The sequence below is a fragment of the Corapipo altera genome, unplaced genomic scaffold, assembly GCF_003945725.1.
Source record: "Corapipo altera isolate COAL_440 unplaced genomic scaffold, ASM394572v1 61411, whole genome shotgun sequence".
In the NCBI taxonomy this organism is placed as follows: domain Eukaryota; kingdom Metazoa; phylum Chordata; class Aves; order Passeriformes; family Pipridae; genus Corapipo; species Corapipo altera.
In genome coordinates, this window is record NW_020884875.1 from 1,425,701 (window position 1) to 1,443,485 (window position 17,785).

A 17,785-nucleotide genomic window follows, 5' to 3' on the forward strand; every position below is an offset into this window, starting at 1 on the left:
CTGGCTAAGCAGGGGGTTCAGTGATGGCAGAATGGCCTGCTGGTTTCCTTCCTACCTCCCCTCAAATCAACTAAACAGTGATGTACTATATGTCAGCACAGGACAACAGGAGCCAAGGGAAGACCACGCTGCTGTGTGCTGCAGCAAAACACACAGTGGCCCAGGAGAAGCAGCCAAGAAAGGGCTGGTGGAGAAGCTGGCAAGAAATCCCTTGGCAGATGCCACAGCACTACGTGGAGCTGTTAAAGCCCACTTCATGTTTCATGAGTTTTCCTAAGAGTGGCTGGCTGGGGGAAGGAGATGGTATGTGATTTCACTGCTGAGTGTTTAAGCGCCATATAAATTACTACTGCTGCACATCTGTGGTGTTTAGACCATAAATCTGCTCCCTGAGGGGCTTTTGCAGTGTGGAGTACCAACCTAGAGTGTGCAGGAGGGAGGAGGGTGAGCAAAGAGGCTGGAGTACCATGTGGGACATGGCAGGAAAGCTGTTCCGAGGCACTGGAACAAGGTTGTTCAGGTGCTTTTTGCCTGTCTGACCTGTCCCCAGGGAGGCTCTTGCTTGGGCAGCCCCACCAGAGCATCCTGTGGCTTTCTTCTTACTGATGCCAGCCTTCATCTGAGCAAAAGGCAGACACAAAAGGCTGAGGCAAGTCTGCCCTTAAACATGGCAGAGACCCATATGCTGCAGGGAAGAATCACTGACTCAAGCAGTGTGGTCAGGCCTCCCAGCGCAGGGCAAGTCCTGGAGGAGAAGCAGCCTCCCATAGCTTTGGCTGTGTATGAGATCAGGGCCTCAGACTGCTGCTGTGGGACATCTCGGAATCCAGGCCACAGAGCAGCTTTGCATGTTGAATAAATGTGTGGAAAAGGTCTGGAGATTTCAGGGTAGCATAGTCAGATGTGATGCACATGTTCTGCAGGCACAAGCATAACACAGCAAATTTTTTCAAAGAAATAGGAATGGGTGCAAGACTTTTAGGTCATCGTGGTTTTGGTCTGCCACAGAATTTAATGTCAAGCTACAGTTCAAGAGTTTGAGTACCTTAAAAACCTTTATCTTTAGCACTGCTGTCTGGTTCTGCAGACATGGGTCACTGGGGGTGCTCTTGGGTGCTCACCAATTCTCAGCAAAGCATTTCATAGAAGTGAAGTTTCAAATGCTTTTCTTCACCTCTGTCTCCTCCTCTGTTTGGATCCTTCATGATCCTTTTGAACATAAGTAATGGAGATACTCAGTACAGACTAGAAGTATACTTTATTTTGGTTTGTCCCGTTTTCTTCTCAGGGCAGTAACAAATTAATTCTCTTCAACAGTCATTTCCATAAACTCTCTGTCTTAGAATTACAGTGGTGAATTGCAGCTGAATCAAATTAAAATCTGTGATTTAATAAATTTTTACTAATTTGAGGAAGTCTTAGTTAGAATTTTTGCAGCTACAGACTAGATCTACAAGGTTAGCCTGTTACTGGTGACAAAGCCATGGCTTTGCTTGACATCTACAAGTGTTGAGGTCCCCAGGCTATGGCAGTGAGTGACAGAAAGCCCTCTAGGGATGAAATGATGGCCTCTGCTGTGTCAGACCCAGTGGTGGGATCCTTCATGGTGTGTCACTAACATATGGCTCCTCTCATGGTCAGTTTTTGCCTTTGCACAACGAGCAAAGGTTTGTTCTTTTAGTCTTGCAGATGCCAGTTCCCAGTCCCACTGGTGGCTTCAGGAGGGTCTGTTTTGTGGTGCAACATGTAGTTCCTGGGGTATTTTTATGGCAACCCTAAGATTAGCTCAGTTGGTTAGAGCCTGGTGCTAATAATACCAAGGATTGTGGGTTCAATCCCTGGAAGGGGCTATTAACTGAAGAGTTGGACTTGAAGATCCCAAGTCCCTTCTAGCTCAAAATATTCTTTGATTCTGTGAATCTGAACACATTTGTGGCTGTTCACAAAGCTTTGGCTGCCCTGACTGGGTCTTATTGATGAGTTTAACACACATATTTATACAATCATCGTTTTTCGGTCTGTTATTTTTAAAATCCTACTTGCATGCTGATCTGTCCAGATTCACAGTGTTGGCCCTCCTTGTACATTTTCCAACAGCCTGAAATGCTCAGACAGTTGGTAATGGGGCCTCCTAGCAGCAGCTGGAGATTGGAAACAGCCACATCTCAGTGACATCATCTCCTGCAAGGAGTTCAGGGCTGAAGCCGTCTCCTGTGTCCCAGCGGGTGGCCCGGGTGGCCGTCTGCTCCTGCCTGCCTGGGTGTGCTGGTGTTAACCCTGCCCAGGGTAGATGGTGCAGATGATATCCTGCACCCAGTGACCCTCAGGAAACAGGCATCAAAACATCAATGTACCTATATGGGAAGCTGTTACTCCACTGTGGTCACCCTTCTCCTTGGCATTAGCCAAAATCATCCCTAGTGATGGCTGGGCTCAGGCCCACGGGACTCTTGTTGCATTCCCTGTCATAAAGTAGCAACAGTCCCACACCCACGGCACATTCAGAAGCTCTGTCCAAAAATGTTTGGACATTTGCAAAAGCAAAAATGCGTTTGCTTCTCTTTAAACACTTTGCTGCCCACCAGGAGACATCCCCCTAAAGAAAAGTCTGGGAAGCAAGGGGGATTAAGCTGCATTTTCCAGGCTAAAAGGAAAAAAACCTCAAAACATTCCTGAGAGATTAACCTGGCATTCCTTCCCCTCCAAGCCTCCCTCACAGCTGGAAAACTGTGGGGAGTGACGACTACAAGCACAAAGTTCTTCACTGTCCCATTCCTAGAAACAGCTCCTCTAGATTCTTGCTATTCAAAGCACAGATCTCAAAAGAACAGCACTGCATTCAGCAGTTGGTGAGGCCACAGCTGGGTGTGAGCACAGCTGGACAGACGTTGCAGAGCCAGGTGCAGACATGCCTGTGCAGGTGTCTCAAAGCTGGGTGCCTGCTGGAAGGTCACAGTCGTGAGGGCAGCGTGCTCCCTGACAGTGCTCCTCCTTGCCTTGTCCCCTCCCACAGCACGTGTGCGGAAGGTTTGGGAGCAGGCAGTGGGAGTGAGACCGGTCTGGAGCCCTGCGCTGCCTGAGGGCGGCTGTCTGCTATCCACAGCGTTTCTAAAATTCCTGCCTTTGCTGCCACATGAAGAAATCACCACTATCCGATGATCCGGACTAGCGAGGGACAGCAGTTTCCTCTGCAGATGCTTTGGCTGATGTGTCTCTGGCACCATGTTCCCTTGCAAATATCTGTGTAATTAAAGCCTCTGGCACTATGTTGTCTTGCAAATATCTGCATAATTAAAGCCATATGGGATCGCCCAGTCTGGGTTACAGCAGGGAAGAGGAGCACTGTGCAGCCTGTGCCTCTCCGGGAGCCTTTCTGGGAGCCTTGATCAGCTCCAGAGGGTGACTGCTCTCAAGGGACACCCTCCCCAGCCCTGTGTGCAAGTAGCAGCCTGGGTATACCCCAGCTCCTCTGGAACCTGTCTCATACCCTTATTTATTTTATGAGGAGAGTGAACATCTCCAACAGGCTTGTTGCCCAGAAAAATGAGATTCATTACCCAGTGTGCAACACACCAGTAATTACACACTCAAGAGAGACACTGATTAATTATTCCAGCTGCACATGCCTGGGTGCTCAGTGGTATTCCACAAATCAAGCACACTGACTATCAAAACTTTTTCCTATTTATATATTCTAGTGTTAAGAAAACTTCCCAGTCTGACCATTCACAAGAGTCTCTGGCAGTCACACTCTCAACACCAGGGACTCACTGCTGGGATCAAAGCCCCTTCACCACAGGTCGCTCCAGTGACCAGACAGGTTCCTGCTGGACTCCCTACACACCCGACTCAGACCAGGTTTCCTTACCAGTTCGACCCCAGGTTTCCCATGTCTCAGATGTCTCATTCATAAAGCAATTTATTCACAGTGCAGTAACACTGAAACAGCTCAGACTGGTGCCCCCAAGGAGGGACCTCAAACAAAGGACCTCTGGGCTTTTATACTCTTTGGTCCTTCCTCCCAAGTTGGCTCCTGCCCCCACTCTCTGTGTTCATCCACCTGAACGGTGTCACCTATCACTACTCTTCATCTCCCACCCAGAGCTCAATCTGTATCTCAAACTACAGCTTGCAAAGAGAGCTACCTGGACCAGATGTATTCCTCAGGCATTAATGTTCATTGGCTACAAGTTACGTAGTTCTCTTATACTTACTATTCTATCAACTGATCATTCTCTCAGTTCTTATGCTGGACATCACTCAGAGTTTGTTAGCTGCTGTCTGTTTCACGGAGTTAATCTCCTTTCTTGTTGATTAGGCTTAGAAGTATGCAAACTGCAACCTCTCTGCAGTTACTGCATGACTGGGTGGAACAGCTTCTTGCCTTCCTTAGTGCTGCAAACCCATTGCTACAGTCCACTGGCATTTATGGGGAAAGATCCACACATATGTACAGATGGACCCGTTATCTAAGGCCTCCAGCTTTCTGTTCACTTGCTCTTTTTTGGTCAACCCCAGAGTCCCATCTGAGCTGGAAGGGTAGGAGGCTGCTTAATTCTCCACTGAAATTTTTAATCCACATCCAGACACACACACCACCCCCCCTACACCCCAACCCACTACCCCACCTCAAATACTGATGCAGTGGGATTGAAATTTCCATCATCTCTGCCCAGATTTTCAACAGTTTAACAAAAGGGGAGGTTTTCCTGGGCAGTTCAGCTCTTTCTAGCCTTCCTTTGGCTGCAGTTCTCCAAGATACTTACACAGATTGACATTCCCAGCTGTGGTGGATGTTCAAGCCCACTTCTCACTCCTGTGAGTTTGTTAACTCCACAAAGAGATCAGAGCTGTGTGGGCACCTGATTACATTTCCCTCCAACACCCACTCCCTTGAAGAGCCCTCACAATTAATTAGCAATACTGATGCACTGTCCTGTTCCTTGTTAGAGCCCAGCTAAGGACAGAAGCAGGGTAGAAAGAGGCTGAATACATCTGTTGTCGCTTCCATTTCTACCTAAGCAGTCCTGGCCCCCCTCAAAGACAGATTCACATCAAAATGAGCTGCTGTCTCAGCAGGAAGGCATCAAGTGTCTGTTCTGTAATAGCTCCATTTTAAAAATAATTCTGTATTTGTTCAGTTTAATGTTAGTAAAAGTACTGTTTAGTGCTGCTATAATTACTTACACAGTTTCTACATATTTATTTTGGTAAGACTCACCTGCTGCATTCTTAGGGGTTTACAAGCTGCTACGAAATGAACTTAAAAACAGACACCTAGAGGAAACAGCATGTGGTTTATTTCAGCTTTTCCAGCTGCTCCACTAACCAACTAAAGACCCGTCTAGTCAAGAATATAAGAATATTATTTCCTTATAAATCCATTCATAAATATTAAACAACTGATTCTTTCCCACAACTAACTTTGAAAAAGAGGTACAGAACTCAATACATTTTGGGGAATTTTGTGCTCAACAGTCTTTACAGACCCAAATGGCTGTAGAAAGCCAAGGAGACACAAGAACTCAGTGTGCTGGGAGGCAAGAGGTAACTTTAGCATTGACATTGCTGGTGTTTTGTTGCATGAAGACTGTCAGGACCAGGAGCCAAAGGCATTATTTTGAATTCTGGTATCTTTGATTCTACCAGAACACAACTACAAAGACTTGGGTCCCCACCAGACTGCAAAGAAATGCCTTCTTGAAGACCTGAGGTCAGTTCTTACTCTGAAAAGCATAAATCAAAATAATTTGTTTTGTGGCTCCTTGATCTGGGATTACCACAGCCCCAGGGCTGCCCCATCAGAGCTGCCCAGCAGCTCCTACCACAGCTAAATTTAACCTGGGTAGGAGATGCTGGTTACAGTTCCCACCCCAGGAACTGTGATATTATTAAACAAAAAGAAAAAATTAAATAAACATTTCCTCTGCTGCAGGTTTCCTGTAGGGGAAGAGACTTGTCAAACAGCAGAGAGAAAAAGTACTAAACTAACCTGAGTTCTGGATCTCATGCAAAGTGTGGCAGGAACTTAAATCTAATGGCACAGTGGAGGTCTGCAGAACGTAAGTCACTTACAAGGTCAAAAGGATGTGTTACTGTGTTTGAGGGTAGAGATGTAAAGGAATCCATCGCAGATGGATCCTAATTCCACTTGTTGCCATACAGCACCGAGGCTGTAACCCAGAATTTCCATGGTTTTGTTCCCCTAGAACCACATCCATGAAAGCACAAGGTGCACAAGCACCTCCCTACCTACATGAGTCTAGGTCCAGACTCAGCCCACTTGGGGTACAGACATTAAGTCCTGCACAAACCATGCATGTCTGTAATACCTAATATTTATGAAATGCAACAGTTACTTTCTGGTATTTTGTAGTGTTCTAACTTCTTAGAATTTTACTTCCATGATCACTGTTGGTAGGTTATATAAGAAATCATTAAAAGTACTATTTTAAGAATAACACAGTACATCTGTAGGCAATGATATAAAGATACAAATTTTAAGCCACAGCAACGTCTTTGAACACAATACAAGGAACTTGGATACTCTGAAATAAATCACACTAAGAAAGTGGTGTGTTCTGCTTCATTTTTATCCTGTCACACAGAGATTATGTAAATCAGTCTTAACACTTGGTAGTCAAGGATAACATTAATAATTCCCAACGAGAGCATAACTTTTTCTTTCACTGAAGAAATGGAAACAGTAAGCCAAAAGGAAGTTCACCTACACTGAATACTTTAGTTTGGAAAAAAAACCAAACCCAAGAAAACCAAATTAAGAGTAACTTAGAATATTATTAAGTATCTTTTTCAGCCCTGTAGTTCAAAAATTTGTAATTGTTTTTCATATGTAAAATTTATTGCAATAAACAGAAGACAACAAAACTGAGCTGCTAACAATGTGCACTCTGAAAATATGCTCTTGCTGACATAAGGAAGATGTGAAAAACAGCAAACAGAAGTATTTTAAACTTAAAATAATCCCAAAGGACTTGGATTCTGTTGGATTGTGGAGCAATCCGCCTGGTAACACACAAATGTACTGCTGCCCATAGCTGCAAAGCAGGACCTCATCTAACAAACAACAAAACTTGACCACAGTCTAAGGGTGTAGAAACTCCAGTTATGAGTGCCTCTTGTTGCTGAAAAAGGCTACTGAGAAGATAAACAAATTTCATAAATCATTTTAAATATGAAACTTTTCTCTCTTCTTATGGTTTTTAACAGCACTAGTAGAGAGTAGCAGGGTAGGAACAGGGTCATGTACATACAGAAACATTTCAGCAGCAGCATTCTTGCAGATGTGTAATAAATTACTGATCCAATAAACAATGATGTTGCCAGAACAGTTGTGAGTAATGAATAAGTAAATCCTGCCTTCTGTATCAATTTACCAATTCAACACCAGTACTGCAGACAAAATGGTAAATTGGTATCGATGAAATTCCAAGGAATTGAGTTATATTAAGAATTACTCAAGATGAGGAGAAGCCTCACTGACAAAACATGTCAGCATTTGCCAGAAAGAAACCACCTGCTGCTATTAAGAAATCAGTTTGAAAATGTTATCCTCTTTCAAGACAAATTTGGTTTTAAGTCACTGAAAGTTAACTGGCTAATACACAGCTAGTACTCAGATTTTCCCTTGTGTAATTGCTTACTACAAGCCAAAGACAAAAAACAAAACAGAAACAAAAATTCTTGGAGAACATTGTAAAAAGCAGCAAACACTACTTTAACATCTGTGCTGCAACCAGTGCCTGCAGGAGATCAACTCCACTTTTTGCTTTTTCGGAGTCAGTTTTTTTGAGTCAAGGTAAGAAATGGAAGGGAAGAAAATTAAAGTCTTCAGATTTCTTATTCCAGAGTTAAAAAAAAAGGACAATATTAAGTCTATCAATCTTTACAGCTTTCATTTAATTAGTAAAAAAAATATCATATTTTATATAATAAAAAAATATATTACAGAGGCCAGCACATACATCTACAGTTCTGCTTCAGTAATATTCTCATCAGGGCAACAATAGTATTCCACAAAACAGATCTGTCCATCTTCATTCCTGATCATATACTGAAGTGAAAGAAATCCTTGAGCATCTGTTCGAATGGACACTTTACAAGATAAAGCCAGTGCCTTTGTAGATGGTTTAAGTAAAGAAATCTTGTACCTACAAGAAAAAAAAAAAGTAATCTGAAAAAAATACATTGTGCAAAGAGGAGCTGAAACATTACTCTCAAACAATGCCACAGAATAAATAAAAAACAATTAGCAACATACCTATTTGGTCTTTACTTGGTAACAACATCAGACTGATATTGTTAATACTTAGTTTTTGATTACAGACACAGATTTTTATCAGATAGGAAATATTTTTTCCCCCCATACTAATGAAATAAATGTTACAGTAATGCAAGAACAGTTTTTAAACGTCCCATCAAGAATGCGTGACCTGGCACAGAGGGCATGGATGACAGATTTCCTAACCTGTTTGTCTGAGTCTGGTTACAGTGGAATGCTTCCATCAAATCAGAGTCCCTAGGATAGTCCAGATGTGCACTTCCAGCATTTCCAAAAGTGGATAACCTGGAAGACAAAAAGGACCATCTTGAAATACCTGCTCACAGCTCTCTAAAAACTCATCAGAATGAGTCACTGTGCATATTACAATGGTTCTCTCACAAAACATAGCTGTCTGTTTCCCCTTAATTAAAAATGCTAACCTGTCCAAACCAGTGTCACATTTACCAGGTTGAGAACTGCTTACTATGTTAATTAGATTACATACTGTGATTTGCTATATTCATTAAAATTCTTCCTGAAATGAAGCAGTACCCTTCTCTCTGCCCTCAGAACTTCCAGTCCTCACCAACAGAGGCCAAGCATGAACATTTGAGTTGAAAGCAGAGTTTACAGTACCTGAAGTAGGGTTTATCTGGAGACATGGTAATCTGCAGAACTTCACTCGTCATATCCAGTTCAGCAAATGCTTCTCGTAGCCCCTCTGACTGCAGGATGATTTTATTAACCACCTTTGTACTGCAGAAATCAAAATCTAACAACTCCTCAGGTTCTTGAGTGTTAATTTTGCACACTGTCACTACTCCCCCTTCTTCCAAGAACAGCATCAGGGGATAACCATAACCACGATAACACATCCTAAGGGCCGTTGATGTTCCTGAAAAAGAGAATAAATATACATTCTGCAGAGAGCAAACCTAGTACATTTGATCACTTTAGAAAATTCACAGCTAGCATGAGGCACATGAGGCACAGATCAATTTGATTCAGCGTGTTTGGTCCAGCCTCCAATACATACATTACATTACTTAATGCAGCCTCCTAGACAGTCTGAAGTGTTATGCAGCAAAACAAAATGATTTGTGTGTAGACAGTTCAAATCCATATAATTTAATCTACCAAGCAGGTTAATGTTACCTATATACGCTACAATTAGTTCAGAGGAACTGCAAAATCCTCCATGGTCCTGAGGCTCTGTGGCTCACATCATGCTGTTCTACTACTGTTGTAATTTGTGCAACCCAAACTGAAGTTAATGCAGCTTAGCTTGCATTGCAGTCACACCCTCCTTTTGCAACACAATCACCCCCTGAACATCTGGTTTCCCAAAATCACTTGATTCAGGTCTTTAGGTCATTAACAGCCAAAATGGCAGAGAAATGTGGAGTTCAATATACAGCTGCAACAGGAGAACTGCCCAAGGAGCTGCCATGGTATCACTCCACTCCACCTGAGTACACAGTGCATCCTGCAGCACCCACACAGCCTTGCAAGTATTCACAGGAAATATACCACACCTGGCAAAGAGCTGGTTCCAAAAATGGTTAGGCAGTCAAGAAGAACAGACAAATTGATCCGGAACATCACTGATTCCTCCTGAACAGCAAATTCCTGAAAAATTTCTGCCTGTAAGTTAAAGAGATGAAAAATGGGATGTCTCTGTAATTATTTTACAGTTTGCACTTATTTCCTTAAATTCAGAGCTTTCACTTTCAGAAATCAGCGCCACTCAAAGTGATTTCTAGATGCAACACAATATCGATTATAGTAAAAGGGGTCTTCATCCCCAAAACTAGCAAAATACAATCAGGTCACAGTCAAAACAAGGTAGCATAGCATAAGCATGCAAACCTAAACACTTGACTTTTATGCTTTAAAAATGAGCTACAAACGTTAAAACCTAAAGCTGCCTACTTCTGGAGCTGGAAACATTCACGGAACTATACAATGTGTTACCCTTCTCCAGAAACAACACTTACTTTTCTTCGCTCAAAGCACGAACAAACATTTCAAATAATAAAAGAATGTAAGAACAGAATAGAACACTGAGATCACCACACTGAAATATGTGCTGAATCCTGCCTTTGACTAGCCTGATGGGGGTAAACCGCTCTACACATTCCCATTTGCCACTGACGTTTGCTGCTTTGTAGCACCTGCAGGAACAGAAATATCTCAGAAATAAAGCAGGGTGATGTGAGCTGGTTTGGGGAAAGCAGTACGTATTTTATTGGCCATCCAGAGGGCAAACCCCATCCTGTGGCACACTGAGCACAGCACAACCATCTCAGCCCAGCTGGTAACTTCAGACGAGTACCTGTGAATCTCTGCTCTCTTTCGTAGCTGACATAAATCCCACCTTTTGGCTTTGGGATGAGACATAATAAAACCACTTAAAGATGGATAATCTGAGAACTTGCTCGCGCATCCAAGCACAGCATGGCCAGAAGAAGCCACGGGCCTGGCAGGTGCCAACACGTTAAAAAAGAGTGCCAGCCTAGCACGCTGGCAGGTGTGCAGGAACACACCAGGCACAGAGGTTGGCCTTTCAGCAGCACAGACACCACACAGCAGCCTCACCATGACCCTTCCTCCGAGCCAAGTTCCACACCTGTGCCACGGTTCCTGCAAAGTCTCCCCTTCTCTGCAGGTAAACACAGAATCACAGGATTCTTAGGGTTGGAAGGGATTGCTGGATCTCAGCGACCTCGGTCAAGGTAGGGCCACCTACTGCAGGTGATACAGGAACACATCCAGGGGGGTTTTGAATACCTCCAAAGAGGGAGACTCCATGATCCCCCTGTGCAACTGTTTCAGTGCCCCGCCACCCTCAATGTAAAGAAGTTCTTCCCCATGTTGAGGTGGAACTTCTTGTGTTTTAGTTTATGGCCATTGCTCCTTGTCCTGTTGCTGGGCACCACTGGAAAGAGTCTGTCACCACCCTCCTGGTACCTGCTTTTGAGATATTTACACGCATTAATGAAATCCCTTCTCAGTTTTCCCTTCCCTAAACAGGCCCAGCTCCCGCAGTCTCTCCTCATAAGAGAGATGCTCCAGACCCTTAATTATCTTTGTGGGCTCCGCTGGACTCTCTCCAGTGGTTCCTTGTCCTTCTTTTACTGAAGAGCCCAGAACTGGACACACGCGGTAACCGGGAGCTTTCTAAGGTCTCCAACAGCGGTGCCCTCCGCCTCGCCGATGCCCCACCTGGATGAAGGCGTTGGCCTGGATGCACTTGGCATCCTCCACGGTCACGCGCAGCCCGCTGGCCGTGGCGAAGCACGTGGCGTGGTCCTGGAAATGCACGGCCCGCAGGAGGCTGGAGAGGTGCCGCGCGTTGTCCAGGCTGGCGGACAGCACGTAGGGCTCGCCGCTGGCAGGCGGCGGCGCCGAGAACGGCATGTCTGGATGCCGGGAGAGGAGGGACGGGGTCGGGGCGGGACGGAAGGGGCGGCGCAGGAAGCGGGAGCGGAGGAAGTTGCGAGCGCAGGAAGGGCGGGAGCGGCGTGCGCGGCGTGGGGCGAGATGGCGGCGGGGAAGAGGAAGCGTGAGGCGCTCCCGCCGGGAAAGGGGAAGCGCGCCAGGACCGGCCCCAGCGCGGCAGAGGCAGAGGCGGCCCCGGCCGGAGCCCCGCAGGAATACAGCATCCCGCCTCCCGTGTCCCAGGTACCGCCGGGAGAGCGCGCCTCCTCCCGAGGAGTTCGGCCTCCCCGGGGTACCGGCGCTCGGGCTGCCTGCGGGAACACCGCTGCTTAGCTTAGTCGTAATGTTTTATAATCCCAGCGCGAGTAGGAGTAACGCGGTGGTGTGGTGTGTCCGTGGGGGTACGCGAAGAGCGTTGTTCTGGTCGGTGTAAATGAGATGGGTTACCGTGATCTCAGAAGTGTTTGGAAGAGTTGGGTAATTCTGTTGTACACAAAAGGTATATGGAAATGGTGCCCCTGTTCCATTTACCTTCCCAGGTAACTTTTATGTCTGAGGAGCGTTCAGTAATTGCGTTATAGGTTCCTTACAAGAAAAACAAAGAGCAGCACGTGTAGAGCAGAGATTTCGTCGGATGCCCGTGGTTAGGAAAAGCGGAATTGTGCTCTGGGGCTGTACCTGAGCTCGTTTTGCAGGGAAGGAGAGGTGGCTTTTGTGAATAAGTGGCTTCTTAATACTGTGGTGCGACGGAAAGGCTTTATCTGGGAGCACACTGAAGCAGGATGAAGGACAGTTTCTCCTGTAAAAGCAAGGCCCCTGCATTCTCTAGGGAAGCCACCACTCTTGCTGGGTGGACAGATAATAACAAATGTGGGTTTTGTAGTTACCGTCCGAACATTTATTTTTGATGTGTTGTAGTATTATTAAGGCTAGAAACTTCCCAGGTAACTTTTATGTCTTTTTCTTAGGGTAAATGGAAGAATAAGGAGCGAGTGCTGATATTCTCCTCTCGTGGAATTAATTTCAGAACAAGGCACCTAATGCAAGACTTAAGAACACTGATGCCTCACTCTAAAGCAGGTAGGGTTAAGCATCATTCCTAGGTTATATTTTCAGAATACTTTTAAACCAAGAACTTCTAGCAACCTGGTTTTTTTTGAATATAGTATGTAAGTGTTTTGATGAAACTTGTATCTTAAGCAAACACCAAACCCCTTTTGAGCCAACAAATACAGCACCTGTCGTATCTTAATATTTCCTGGGAAATTAATCCTGTGGCATGAGTCCTGCAAGTGCACAGTTTTGCTGCTATGCTCGTTTATTCCATAACAGGACTGAAACCACTTGATGGTTATAATCTTTCATTTATAAACTAGTAAAATTCTTGAAAAAAGACTGACTGTTAAAAGAAAGTCTTGTGTTAAATTGTCTTTCCAGCCTCATAAATATTGTTCTTATCTTCCAGATACTAAAATGGACCGTAAAGACCAGTTATTTGTAATTAATGAGGTAACCAAGGATCTTTCTGGTGCTTATTTTCTTTTTTAAATTGTCTATGAAAATTCAATGTGCAAGGGAAAAGGGCAGCCAAGTTCAGAGGATCTCATACTAGTTATAGGAATTGTATAACTTCATAGGTGAAAATTATTGATATTTGAAAACACTTGTGTTAAAACAGGAAGTTGAATTTTGATTAATGAAACCAAAATTAAACTTCTAATTAAATGTAGATTTTCATCATGAAGAAATAAAACCTTCTATGTAGGTGAGAGGTGTAGCATAGTTCGTACTTGAAGAATGCAGGACACAAATATGCAGCCAGCTCAAACAATGTAGTAGGACATTGGTAGTCCTGAACCTAGGACGTAATGTTACAGCTCCTGCTCTCAAGTTTATGCCTGGAGAGCTTCTCAGGCTGTTTGTAGCTTTAATGAAGTTATTTTTCTTTTTAATAATTATGTGAGGTTTGTCAACAAAACAAGTGCTTCAACTAAAGTTTTGGGATCATTAGGTGGAATTTATTAAGTCAAAACCTTTGCTTTTGAACATTCATAGTGATGAATTGTGGAAGGTTTTTGGTAATGTCTTCAAAATGTTTGTAAACAGCTAATTTGAGACGTCTTGTTTAGGTGTGTGAAATGAAAAACTGCAATAAGTGCATCTTTTTTGAAGCCAAAAAGAAACAGGATCTCTATATGTGGTAAGGAAATGTTATGTTTTGTTACATTTCTCTATATAGCTGCAGATGCTTCAGTTTTAGCTTAAGTTTCTTACTGTAATGGTGAAGATGCATGAAATAGCGTTGCTTAGTTAAATCTGTTCTAATACTGCACTTCTGTGGATAGTGCAAGTTTACAATGCATGATCAGCTTTTGTAGACCATTTACAGAAGTATGTTATAAAATTATTTAGAAAGCAGGTATTTATGAGTATGTTAAAGGAACTCGATAATGTTATGAAAGCAACCAAAATTACTTCAATACAGGAGTGAGAGTGTACTGTGGAAATCCAGCATACCTTCTGGCTGCTGTTAATGTTTTTCTTTTCTGTCTTCCCCACCCCCTGTCCTCCGCAGGCTTTCAAACACACCACAGGGACCGTCAGCTAAATTCTTAGTGCAGAATGGTAAGCTGGTTGACATTATTGTGTTTGTACTCTTGCTTCTTTGTACGGTTTTCTGTAAGTACTAAAATGATATACCTTTTTAAAAATCACTGTAGTTCACACACTGGCTGAATTGAAGATGACAGGAAATTGCCTAAGGGGCTCACGGCCCCTCTTGTCTTTTGATCCAGTAAGTATAGCTTTCATTTCATTGGCTTTGCTTTTGTTCTTTTTGCATGACTATTGTGTTTAGATTTGTGTGTAAAATTCAATTTTTATTTTTTGTAGATATTTGACAAGGAGCCACACTATGCCCTGCTAAAAGAATTGTTTATTCAGGTCAGTCTGTAGTTCTGCTGTCCAGTGTTTCTTCTTCATTGGAAATGTTTTTTGGCAACATACTTAAAAATCTCAAGTGTTTTTTCAAGTAGCAGTTTTACACTTCTAAACTTTCAAAAAGTCCTCAAGCGATTTGGGTCATATTCTTAATGTGACTTGAATACTTATTCTTAAGTTTTAAATTTTGAAGTGTAACCTGGGATTGGGATTTTAGTAAATTAAAACGAATTTAAACTGAGCCATTTATGCTTGACTTCTTAAACTGTAGATACTCAGAAATGCTTCCTCTTATTACAGATATTTAGTACACCACAGTATCACCCCAAAAGCCAGCCTTTTGTCGATCATGTTTTCACCTTCACTGTTACAGATGAGAGGATCTGGTTTCGGAATTACCAGGTTAGTGGTCTCGCTTAGCTCTTCAGAAGGAGCTCAGTGGAGTAATTTCATATCAAATCTATTAATTAAAATAAAGTGAGAAGAATCATTATTATTATTTGGATATGCCAGTCTCTAGTGCTTCCAGATTCAGTTCTGAAATGACTTATCTTCTCCTGTATCTGTGGAGAGATCCGGTTTGATCAACCTGCATTCAGTGAGTTGTGGTTCTGTGACGGATGTCTTGGTAATGGGAAGTACTACCCAAAGCCTACACTTTGCACTGTAACCTTACTTGCTGCTTTGACCCAAAGTGAGCTTACTTTCTAAAGGAGGAATTCACAAATACCTACTACTCTATAAAAGCTGGCTTGAACCTAAAAGAACTGCTTTATGTACAGAACTGGGTTTATACAAGTCTAGCTTATCAGCTTCAGGGGCACCATATCTCAGATTTAAATTCAGTTGTGCGTTACCACATGTAAGGTGCCTGCAAGATCATAAACTGCCATTTGATCCGTGAGAATTTAAGAAAGTCTTCTTTTTATTGCAGATAATAGAAGAAGATGCATCTCTAGTAGAAATTGGGCCTCGTTTTGTCCTGAACCTCATAAAAATCTTCCAAGGTAGCTTTGGAGGACCAACTCTGTATGAAAATCCTCATTACCAGTCCCCAAATATGGTAAGCAGTTCTGTCTTTGTTTTCTCTTTCATTCAGCAACTTATTTGAAAACCAATCTTGCAGTCTGTCTCTGCAGGAGCATCACGCATGCCCTTCTCCAAGACCCTTCATAGAAAAGAGCCCCAACTGATAATAATTTGAGAACAGAGTAATTTTGTAATTTGTAATCCTGTGAGCACGGAACGAATGCAGAAGTGATGTCACTGAAAAGATGGCATTTCACTGAGGATTTTGACCACTAAGCAGAGAAATTACCACATGTTTATTTAATACTGGGTTTCTTCCTATTGCTTATTTGAAACATGTTCAAATTTAAATTCTTATAGCATCGACGGCTGATAAGATTGTCAGTGGCAGCTAAGTTTAGAGAGAAACAGCACGTGAAAGAAGTGCAAAAGGAGAAGAAAAAAGCGAGTAAGGTCCTTGTTAAAGAAGATCCTACCGAAGTGGTCTTTGAAACTCCAGCTGAAGAAAAGCCAGTGGAAATACAGCTTGTGAAACCAGAGTCAAAGCCAATTGTTAAAGATAAAAAGAAACTACGCAAAATTCAGAGGAAAAAACAAAAAAAGCTATTCAGAACTGAAGCATCAGCATAAATGTTGCAAGGGTGGAAACTAGCTATATTGACATAATATTGTAAATAATTGTTTCTACAGGCAAAACTGTTTGGAGTTCAGTTTTAAGTAAACAAAATATCCCTTTCTTTATTAGGATTGCGTGTGTGTTCTTTTTTTGTCTTCTGGGATTCTGGGTTTTGAAAAATATCATGACATCCCATCCAACCCAGCCTTAAACGCTTCCATGAATGAGTTATCCACAACTGCGCTGGGCAACCTGTTTCTGTGCCTTCCCACCCCAACAGTAATTTTTTTTTTTCTCTAATACCTGAAGTCTGATTCCAAGCCACTGTCCTTGACTGATGTTAGTGAGTATTTACAGATGTCTCTGGGACTATTTCTTAATTACGTATCTTTAAGCTACTTCACAGTTCCAGACCTCAAGACCTGGTTCTTCCAATGACTCGTTCTGTCTCCCTGTGCACTTCCTCAACTTCCTTGTGTTTCAAGGTCTTGTTCGTGCTCTGTTTCTGTTTGATTCCTCTGTTTCATTTTCTGCCATCTTAGTGCTGAACAGACACAGGTTCCAAAGAGGAAGCTGACCTGTTAAGTGCTAAATATCCCACCCAGCAGGGCAAGGGAAATTCAATATGACCTCTGCAACAAATGGTCTGTGGGCCATCTGATTGGAAAGAAAGATGTGAATTTCTTCTGCACAGGCATGTGCTCAGTTCATGTGGTCTAATACACGGTCACAAATATCTTGAGTTGGAAGGATGCATGAGTATCATTGAGTCCAAGTTAACTCTTCGCAGAACTATGTATTAGCAAACCATATGACTACAGTCTTCATCCAGATCCTCCTTAACTCTTGACAGGCTTGGTGCCATGACTGCTTCCCTGGGGAGCCTGTTCCAGGAACTGACCACCCTCTGGGTGAGCAACTTTTTCCCAGTGTCCAACCTGAACTTTCCCTGATGCAGTACTGTTTCTCTGATGCAGGGTTTAACCTCACAGAGCTGTTCGCTCACTCTCCCCTAGTGGGATGGGGAAGAGAATCGGAAGGATGAGAGTGAAAACTCATGCTTTGAGATAAAGACTGTAGGTAAAGCAAGAGCCGTGCATGCAAGCAAAGCAAAACAAGGAATTTATCTACCACTTCCTCCGTGCAGGCAGGTGTTCAGCCATTCCCAGGAGAGCCGGGCCCCATCACATGTAACCGTGACTCAGGAAGACAAATGTCATCATTCTGAATGTCCCCTGCCTTCTCTCCCAGCTTTGTATACTGAGCATGGTATGGGATAGCCCTGTAGTCAGCTCGGGTCAGCTGTCCTGGCTGTGTCCCCTCCCAGCTTCTTGTGCACCTCCAGCCTTCTTGCTGGTGGGGTGGGGTGAGGAGCAAAAATGCCTTGACTCTGAGCACTGCTCAGCAATAATGCAAACATCTCTGTTATTACCAACACTGTTTCCAGCACAGATCCAAAACACAGCTCCATGCCT

At 43.3% G+C, this 17,785-nt stretch overlaps 2 protein-coding genes across 2 annotated transcripts; one reads left to right on the plus strand and one right to left on the minus strand.

Annotated features, from left to right (window-relative positions):
- Positions 1–6,805: 6,805 nt before the first annotated feature.
- On the minus strand, positions 6,806–11,737 carry RAD1 (RAD1 checkpoint DNA exonuclease). The gene is made up of 5 exons (XM_027635290.1): positions 11,510–11,737; positions 9,820–9,928; positions 8,921–9,179; positions 8,489–8,587; positions 6,806–8,171 (listed from the first exon to the last, which is right to left on the minus strand). The coding sequence occupies exons 1-5, from the start codon at positions 11,702–11,704 to the stop codon at positions 7,988–7,990; spliced, it is 846 nt and encodes a 281-aa protein (XP_027491091.1). The 5' UTR covers positions 11,705–11,737; the 3' UTR covers positions 6,806–7,987.
- A 54-nt stretch (positions 11,738–11,791) lies between these two features.
- BRIX1 (BRX1, biogenesis of ribosomes) lies at positions 11,792–16,457 on the plus strand. The gene is made up of 10 exons (XM_027635312.1): positions 11,792–11,968; positions 12,694–12,805; positions 13,191–13,234; positions 13,855–13,925; positions 14,301–14,350; positions 14,446–14,519; positions 14,618–14,668; positions 14,966–15,067; positions 15,600–15,728; positions 16,055–16,457. Exons 1-10 carry the CDS (start codon positions 11,828–11,830, stop codon positions 16,322–16,324), a joined length of 1,044 nt encoding a protein of 347 aa, XP_027491113.1. The 5' UTR covers positions 11,792–11,827; the 3' UTR covers positions 16,325–16,457.
- The last annotated feature ends 1,328 nt before the right edge of the window (positions 16,458–17,785 follow it).